The 9628-nt window shown below is 36.1% G+C and overlaps 1 protein-coding gene across 1 annotated transcript; it reads left to right on the forward strand.

Moving 5' to 3' along the window:
* The first annotated feature begins 430 nt into the window (after window positions 1–430).
* On the forward strand, window positions 431–9411 carry LOC146170342 (atlastin-2-like). The gene is made up of 10 exons (XM_083389297.1): window positions 431–507; window positions 582–763; window positions 1140–1286; window positions 2347–2502; window positions 3664–3717; window positions 5015–5246; window positions 5881–6059; window positions 6592–6663; window positions 7649–8068; window positions 8598–9411. Exons 1-10 carry the CDS (start codon window positions 495–497, stop codon window positions 8661–8663), a joined length of 1521 nt encoding a protein of 506 aa, XP_083245423.1. The 5' UTR covers window positions 431–494; the 3' UTR covers window positions 8664–9411.
* Window positions 9412–9628: the final 217 nt, after the last annotated feature.

Consider the following 9628-nt stretch of genomic DNA (forward strand, 5'->3'; position numbering starts at 1 on the left):
GTGTTTATTGAAGGTTTTAGAGTTTGTTTTTTACCTAATTTGCTGAACAGACATTTGTGAGCAAAACATTCATTGAAAATTGTAACCTTATAACGTGTAGGCCAGAGAACTCTTTTACTAGAAGTCTGATAAATAGGAGTGCTACAGAGGATAATAGGAGTACGGCATCACCTCCAATAGCAACGTCCTTTATCTTTTTGGGAGACAACTGCGTGGGCTTACGCCAAAAGCTCGCTTTGTTGAACCTTGTAAGTTGGTGTTTCCCACGTTGAAGAGATTTCCTCTATCAAAGAAGATAGAATAAAAGCGTCGTCGCTTTGTTGGTTCACAAGAAACCCACTTTCAAACCAACGCCAGGAGCCCTATCAAATTGCGGCCACTATTATTGAAACCATGGTGATTGACGTGAGCGAATTGCCCTAACGACTCGAAATACAATGCAGACGTTTTTTAGTCGAAAGTGTTGAACCAAAGGCGACAGTGGACAAAGAAAAATGGCGACTGGAGGTATGGAAATTATTTTCAAGTTGAACATTACGATGGTTTTGGCTAAACATGAATATGTAAAACAATTATTGCAGAGTTTGTAGGCGCTGTTCAAATATTGACAAAAGGAAAGTCGGGTTTTGTGCTGGCGGAGAAAGCGTTACTGCAAGTGCTGAGCCATGCCAACGACTTGCCTGTGTACGTTGTCTCTATATGCGGAGACTGTGATACTGGAAAGTCATTTCTCTTGAACCTTTACATGCAACACTTGGAAGAAGTAAGTAAAAATATTGTGTTATTTATTTCCGGTAAATGTTTTTTGTAGGTACGCCTTACGTGTAAAAATATACTTGTTTTAGCAGAAAGTCCTGCCATATCTCTGAATGCATTTAAACGAAGATCTCATTATGACGTAACTTTGTGACGTCATCTTTAAAAATATTCGTGCAATTCTTAACTAAATTTTGATGATTGATTTAAACTTAACGACAATTGTATAAAATAAGCTCACAGTTTAGTGAAATAGTTATTATTACCAATAATATTTTCTTTTATGTAACGTCAAGTTCATAAAGTTGGGCACGATATTTTTTATCCGGTCATTTATTAATAATTTAGGCGCCCCTGGTTTAACATCGCGTTTTGCAATGTAGTATTATAGCACAAAAAGAAACGCATCGTCAATTGGCAAAAGCAAGAAGTTTCGAACGGTTTTCGATTGGAATGACGGATCGACAAACGGAACTGAAGGAGTTTGGATTTCTAGCAAGCCTTTCATAGTTGAGACTGAACGCTGCAAGGTAAACGCATAACCAGGGCTGAATCAACCATTAGGCAATATAAACACGTGCTTGTAGCCAATACGGGGTTACCATATTTTTTTGTGATTGAAGAAAATGCAGAAAGCTTATACACCTTGCAAAATGAATCGAAAATTTTTTCCACCGGAAATTCCATGCATGTGGCAATTACTAACAATATTTTGATCCGATAACTGATATTTCGGATGAAAGTTTTGCGAACCGATCTATATTAAACGATGTTATTTCTGTACTTAAACGAATACATGGAATTGAAACAGTTTTTTTTACTATTAGACAAAGAACAAGTGAATGTACTGTATAGGCTAATAAATTCACTCAGTAATATTCTTAAAAAGACTTTTTCAGCAAATCAACTTGGTTGGATCGCGAATTATAACTGATAACTAGGGAGATTATTTTTCGACCTAAACAAGTTAAAATTTAGACCTGAAAATTAAATTTTTTGACAAATTTTGACCTAAAAATATATTTTTTGACAAGATTTTGACCTATTAGAATTACTTTGAATTAAACAACATATTTTTGTTTTACGTCGTGTATTAGTGTCTTGGCGTCGCCAACCTCACGTTTTAATTGTTTTACTGACTACCAGTCGAACACGAATCAGTTATTTTTTTGGATTTATGCAAAATTCATGAAAATGCTAAGTTGGTATTCTTGGCATTTGAAAAAGATAAATAAACAAGGCGCTGTTTATTTTAGGAAAATGTTGTGTAAACAGTTGAAATACAATAGTTTTTTTAATTTTGTAAACGATTTATGGACATTTGTATCAATTTTGATTTTAAATAATTTTGACAAATGTTAACCTAACGTGTAAATGTTGACAAAATTAACAAGTCAAAAAATAATCGCCCTACTGATAACATATTAATCGTAAATATTAATTTTATATCGGATCGGCGCCGATATCATCCAGTATCGGACAAGTATCGATGCTAGTGTCGATATTATCGGACATCCATAGATAGAATTTTGGAAAACCCCTTACGAGAAAATATAAAAGTCGCCGCGTATAACCGATATATTTGCCCAGGTTGCACTTTATGTGGTCGACTCTCCTGGTACAAATGGCTACAAAACATCGAGGACTGAATGCGATAAAATGTTGCGTTTTGTTATGTTGATGAGCTCTTGCGTGATATATAACTCCATGCAACAAATCAAAACCAAAGATATTGAAAGCTTGGTGGTGAGAAAAAAATTACATTATCATAAAACATCTTCAGAAGTGGGAAGCACACTATTTGTAAAAATAATTTAGGCGTAATTCAAAACGTTCACACAATGCTACCCGCTTCTGTATGGGCTGTTGTTTTTGTTCTGAGTCTAATAACAAACTCAAGCCACTATATCTTAATATTTATCTAGTACGTTTTTTAAAATTTTTCTTGTCCTGTATGGGTTTTGGTATTCATTCTACGTCTAACTGCAGCCCCTAGATATTCTCTTAATGTTTGCTTACAACGTTCACACAATGCTACCCACTTCTGTATGGGCTGTTGTTTTTGTTCTAAGTCTAATAACAAACTCAAGCCACTATATCTTAATATTTATCTAGTACGTTTTTAAAATTCTTCCTCGTCCTGTGTTGGTTTTGGTATTTATCCTATGTCTTACTACCACCTCCAGTCATTATCTTATGATTTATAGAAAACATTCATAAAATGCTACTTTTTTTTGTATAGGTTTAGATATATTCATTCTACGTCTAACTAAAACCTCTGAACATTATCTTAACATTTATTCGAAACGTTCAAAATGATACCTATACTTCTATATGGGCCTTGGTATTTGTGTACGTCTAACTAAAACCTCCAGAAATTATCTTAAGATATATTTTACCGTTCATAATGCTGCCTACTTGTGTATAGGCTTTGATATTCATTCTACGTCTAACTAAAACCTCCAGAAATTATCTTAAGATATATTTTACCGTTCATAATGTTACCCACTTGTGTATAGGCTTTGATATTCATTCTACGTCTAACTAAAACCTCCAGAAATTATCTTAAGATATATTTTACCGTTCATAATGTTACCCACTTGTGTATAGGCTTTGATATTCATTCTACGTCTAACTAAAACCTCCAGAAATGATTTTAAGATATATTTTACCGTTCATAATGCTGCCTACTTCGGTGTGGACATTTGTTTGCGTTCTACGTCTAACTAAAACCTCCAGAAATTATTTTAAGATATATTTTACCGTTCATAATGCTGCTTACTTCTGTGTGGACATTTTATTTCGTTCAACGTGTACTGCTTTTACCTAGCGAACTGTTTTACTACACAAGCTGTTTTCTATAGGGTTGACTTGCAGCAATATTTTCGATCTATTTATATTTTTCAGCACTGGAAAGTTTGCGCCAATGGTGAATATGAAAACCCGGAATCGTATTGTCAGGTACAGTAACGTTTCTTCGACAAAGAGCACTATTTCTAACCTAATGTTTGCTTGGTAAAAAGCCCGAACCCGGTCGTAGAACAAACTATAGGATTGTCTTTTTCAACGTACAAAATGCGTAGGCCTACACACAAGTATTGGGATTTAAGTAATTTCACCATTAATAACTTCGATAATTAATGATTTATTTTCAAAAATGAAAACAGGATTACTCGCAATACTAATCAGAATTGATTATGCGTTAGGTATACATTGCGTAATCAATTATAAATTATTTCCGAAATAAAGTTTATTGTTAGAGTTGGTTCACACTTTAGACGCGTTTTGCTTTTGGCGTTAGCGTGTGGCGCAAAACGCTAGCGTCGTCCAGTTCACACATAACGCGTTTGCCAACGGCAAATTTCATCGCTCCAACCGAAAGCGTCAAATTTAAAACATTTAAAACTTCCGCAACCGCATTTTTTTACGCTTTAGGCGTCAACGTTTTCCGTTAACGCAAAACGTCCAAGTGTGAACCAAGTCTAAAACAGGATTATTGTATTTCCACACAATGTTATTTAAATGTGTTTTACGGAACCTAAAATAGTTTCTGGCTTCTCAAACTACAGCCTATGCCTGTAACTACGGTGTAACTACAGTAGGCATTTGTCAGTTAGGTTGTAGGTAAAATAGTTAAGGTCACTTAAAATGTATAAGAGATCGCCAAAGCCCAACCTTGAACTGTCCACACCAAAATTGTTTGCCCGGTGTTTCTCAAACTTAGTTCGCAGCGACACAAATACTAAGCGTATACATAACAACAAAGCTTTGGCGACCCTATTATCTTCACTTATTTGTTTAAAAGTAAACAAAACATAACACAAATAGAATAAATAAATCGCAATTTAAATAATATGACCAATGGCTGCATGTTGTTTTCGCAATTTCCTTCAAATTTTGAAAAAATATTGCTCTGGACCAATCCTAGGAATCTAACCAAACCATGTAAAGCAGTGGTTCCCAAACTTTTTTGGCTCGCGGCGCACTAAAAAAATCTTTACTATTTCGCGGCACACTTTGAACATAACAATATAGAGTAATTTTACAATCGTTTTAACACACGACAAACTATAAATATGTAAATGTCTCAAAATTATTAATTTCTAAGTCCAAAATGCCTATATGCCTATTGATAATACAAAGTTTGGGAATCACTGATGTAAACTATATGCAGTCGGCCACCCAACCAAACCCAATTTTGAGCCGCGACCCATGGGTTGAGAAACACTGTATAACCCGGTGCCCTTCTGTCTTTCAGAAGCTGCTTTTTCTGATTCGAGATTTCCCAAACCCCGACTACGGATACGGGACAACAGGCGGTGACAAATACATGAACAAAACCTTTCACAACACAAGGCCGAGCGTTGAAGGCGAAAATGGGATTGGCAATTTGAAGACGATGTACAAATCGACCGGTGCGTTCGCAATTCCGCGACCAAGCCACAAACTCACCGAGAAAAAGCAAGACTCCAAATCGTTTAAACTTGATGGTAATCAGCCGATTTGTTAGTGTATATATAGGCTTTACTTGGTTAATAGTGCTTGCACCGCCAAGGGGTGCGAAAACTGGTCTAATAGGGTGCAGGGATGCTGAATCAGACATAAAAAATTAATTACTGTAATTGATTTCTTTGCACAGTTAAATGCAAAACTAACTCACTTTTAGGTATAGTGTTAAAGTGTAATTAGCTATACTATGAAAACTAAATTACAAAGGATTTGCTATTTAAGCAATTCTAAACTTTTTCCTACAACATATTATCTTTGATCGTTTTAATTTTGTATTTTTTTTTCATTTCGGGTTACTTAAAGACTTAATTAGGTATCTGGCCACATCGATAGATGTATTCATTCAGAACATCGAATGCAGAATTAAAAAAAATAATACAACACACTTGAACTTTCTACAAAAAATTCGGGTTTTTTTTCTACAAAAATCGGGTTTTGCGTTACCGGGGGACAGCGAATAAGCGCTATAGGTACATCGAGTCAGCTGCCCCCCTGAATGCCGAAAGCATCGGGTATCGTGGGCCTATAGTCAAGTATCTTAGATCCCTTCTAACTGTATACTAATTCATTGAATTCTATACAATATATTAAAAGCGTTGTTACTGTATATCTAAGTGATTGGAGACTCCTTCATGAGGTATGCGAACGAATTGTTTGCGGTGCTTGATCGAAACGTGAAGCCCGTGCGAGTTTCTGAGGCTCTACTGACAGGCAAAGACCTCACAGATTACATGTTGACGGTTGGCAAGCACGTACTGGGGAATGAGACACAACCCGTGCCAGCTATTTCAGAGGTAATGCTATACTTTCTCGAATTTACTAAAATAAATCCATATAGGCACTTAGGGAAACTTTAAAAACGAAAATCAAGTAATAAAGTCATTGTAGAATCGCTATGCTGGCAGTGTGCTGCTCCAGATCATGGGAATCAGCCTTTTCTGGCAATAAATTATGTACTGCGAGCCCCCTATAAAAATGTTTTAAGTGGTAATTGTAATATCACTATAAACGAAATTAAAGCAACATTATCAATTCTACATTAGTACGAAAATACCAGTTTATTTATTGTGTAAATAAACTTATCAAGTGTTAAAAAATTGTAGTGTTAAAAATTCCAAATATCTCGCATCCTTCGGCGTTAAAAATGCCAAACTATGATTTCGCAACATCTCGTTTGGGAAACACTGCTCAAGACAATGTCACATACTTTGTTTCATGGCCAAAGATTAAAATATATTGCTGGAAGATTTTAAAAAATATAGATGGTTATTTTTATAGCCAAAGATTTCCGATACAAAGTTGGTGAAGTTTCATTTATTTTTTTAGTTTTTCCGGGACAATGTTCTCTCTCAACTGTGCAGCAAGGAAATCGCCTCCTACCAAAAGAAAATGGAGCAGGTGAAGGGCTTGCGGCCATTACTTATAGTATTTTGGAAGTTAATGCGATAAAAGTTTCGGCTTCGCACAAATATAGCGTTCATACAACCAGTGTGTTTGCGTTTCAGAGTAATAGGTTTGAGCTAAAAACTACACATTTTACCAACTTAATTTTTAATTGAAGTTGAATGGCCCGCGGAAACGTTTTGTTGGCTTGGTTTGGTCCGCAACTCGAAAAGTTTGCCCACCCTGCTCTATACACTATATCAGGGGTTCTAAAACCAGGGTCCATGGAGCCCTACGGGGTACGTGGATTAGTTTTAATGGGTCCATGAAGCCCTAATTAAACTATTAGCGTATATTCAGGCAATTACTTTTTCAACGAAAAAAGTAGGCTATATTAAAAAAATTGCAAATGAAAATAATTTAGACTTCATTTTATTTCACATACTTAGGACAGGAAAAAGCAAATTTATAAAGTATGTTTGTATTATGACGTAAATTTATGACGTCATCTTTAAAAATTTCTTGCCTACACTGGTCCATGAATAGCAAAAATTTTTTTAGGGGTCCGCGGTAAAAAGTTTAAGAACCCCTGCACTATACATATGTATAAATATATCCATTATTTAAATCTAAGCTAACAAAACTAAATTTATATGCTTCAACACATTTATAACCCTATGGCTAAATCCACATTTTAATTCCTTGCGGCTTTTGTGCGGTTAAAATTCTTCCAAATATACCGCTATGGCCGCGTATGTTAAAAACAGATCTTGGAATGCTCCCGGTATGACCGGAGGTCGTAAGTTCGAACCTCACTGTAGGCTATATTTGTAGTTTGGCCTGCTCTAATTGCATGATAGATCGACAGATTCGGTGAATCTGCGATGGCTTTTCGGTGTACTATAATTATTGGAAAGGCGTAATCGTTGGTCAAACAGTAGCTTTCAAGGTGCTAGATCACAATTGGTATTAAACACATATGTGTGTGTCTCTTTCATAGATCTTGGGAGGCTTTTACGGCGAAATTGAGCAGCTGCAGGTCCACCACGAGGGGGCGATGAGGAGGGCGCTGCAAAGCTTTGACCAAAGTCAGAGTTCTGGAGGAGAAAGGACAACAGCGCGCGCCAGAAACTCACTGGAGGCTCGTATAACGAAGCAGTTCAAGGTGTTTGCCAGGAGTTACAAGGCAATGGACGAAGGGCGAGCTCGCACTGTTCAGCTGCGCAGGGAAACTGAAGATCATATCGCCGAAGTCAGGCAGAGAGTTCACGACCGACGAATGGAGCCGGTGAAAGCAGACGCGCTGGCCAAAAAGGTTCAAAGTTTGCAAATAAGGCTCCTCGCTGCACAAGAGGATCAAGAAAACGAAAACGCGAAGGCAAAGCAATTGATTCGGCAGAAAAACACGGCTATAGCTGATGTAAGAAATGGTTTAGTATCGTTTCTAATTGTCATATAGCATCTTAACTAAGTTTTTTTAAGGGGAGACCAAGATTAAACTATTTTTATTACGAGGGCACCAACTAATAGAGCCTGTGTTGTAAGCATATCATTTTGAAATGACTTGTATCTGAGTCAAGTAACTTGTAAAATAACTTAAGTCAAGGTGAAGTCTTTTTAAAAAAAATATAAAGTCAAGTGTCCCAGTCAAGTCATGATTAAATCAAATTAGCCACAAGTCACGTCAAGACATTTTGCACAAATACTAAAGTGAAGTTAAGTCAATGGAAAAATGTCAATTCAATACCCGAGTCTTGACTATAAAGGTCGATCCTTGAACGTCTTCTATAAAAATAGCATTCATAGCGTTACCCAAACTTGGTTTAATTCGGTTAATTTTGGCTTGTTTCGTTTTTTGAATAAATAGGCCTTGATCAATAAATTATTTTAATCAATAGGGTCAGGGTATTTGTGGGTATGATACAAACTCTAATCATCGTCTTATGCAGATTCGGCAAGAGCTAGAAGAACAACGGCGAATTCTGTCAGCAAATCCGTTGGACGGCAAATATTAAAAATAAAATGCCCATCTGTAGTGTAAAAGCGGCGGCAGCATGTTAGACTAACATCCTTTTATCACCAATCGAAAACTTTTCGAAAAGCTCTTTTTCTAAAACTTTATTGCAACTTGAAAAAACTATTTCGGTATGCCGCAAATTATACCCACTTACAATTTTTGTAATTCAGTGTATTTTTCTGTTATTAAAATTTATTAGTTGAAATAGTTGGTGTTGTACACAAATCGGTTGAATGAAATCTGAACTAGTAAACGTTCAGAAACACGCATTATAACCTCGATTAATATGAAGATCAAAGAAACATTGAAATTTTCCTATATCTTTAAATTTACAAAAATGTTTACTAACCCAAATAAAAATATTTTTTTAACTAGTATTTACGTTACAAATTATTTGAAGTATTAGTAGACTAAAGACCAGCGTTGCTTAACCGGTGCGCCGTTGAAGGTGGCCAGATGCACCGCGAGGAAATGAAAAAATATCCAACTATTGTATCTACTGTACTACAAAAGAATGTGTTATTTTCTAAGTAAGAACAAAACTGGCTTTCCGTTGTAATATTTGCGTGTAATGGCCCCAATATATCTACCCTACCAAATATTACGTCAGTATTATGCGTCACTAATCTTCACTGATGTGTGACTAATGCCACAACAAAGCTTAAGGTAATTCTACTCTATTCCACGCTAGAGGCTTGAATCGCCGTCTCATGTAATTGTGTGCGCTGTGATAAAATTAACTGTAAATATACTCACCTAGCAACTGTACTGAGTGATGTAACTCTGTCTAGAGTAAAACGATGTATTAGGACTAATTTATTAGCTGCCGCTGCCAGCATCTTTTGAGTCAGATACTTAGGTAAAACGCTTAAAAGACTTAAGCAGGTTTCAGTGAAGTAACTCTGTCTAGAATTCCCGGCGATGTATAAGAAGTAATTTATTAGCTGCCAGCTCTTTTTGAGT

Source organism: Ascidiella aspersa, chromosome 1 (assembly GCF_963924565.1).
Source record: "Ascidiella aspersa chromosome 1, kaAscAspe10.2, whole genome shotgun sequence".
NCBI lineage: Eukaryota > Metazoa > Chordata > Ascidiacea > Phlebobranchia > Ascidiidae > Ascidiella > Ascidiella aspersa.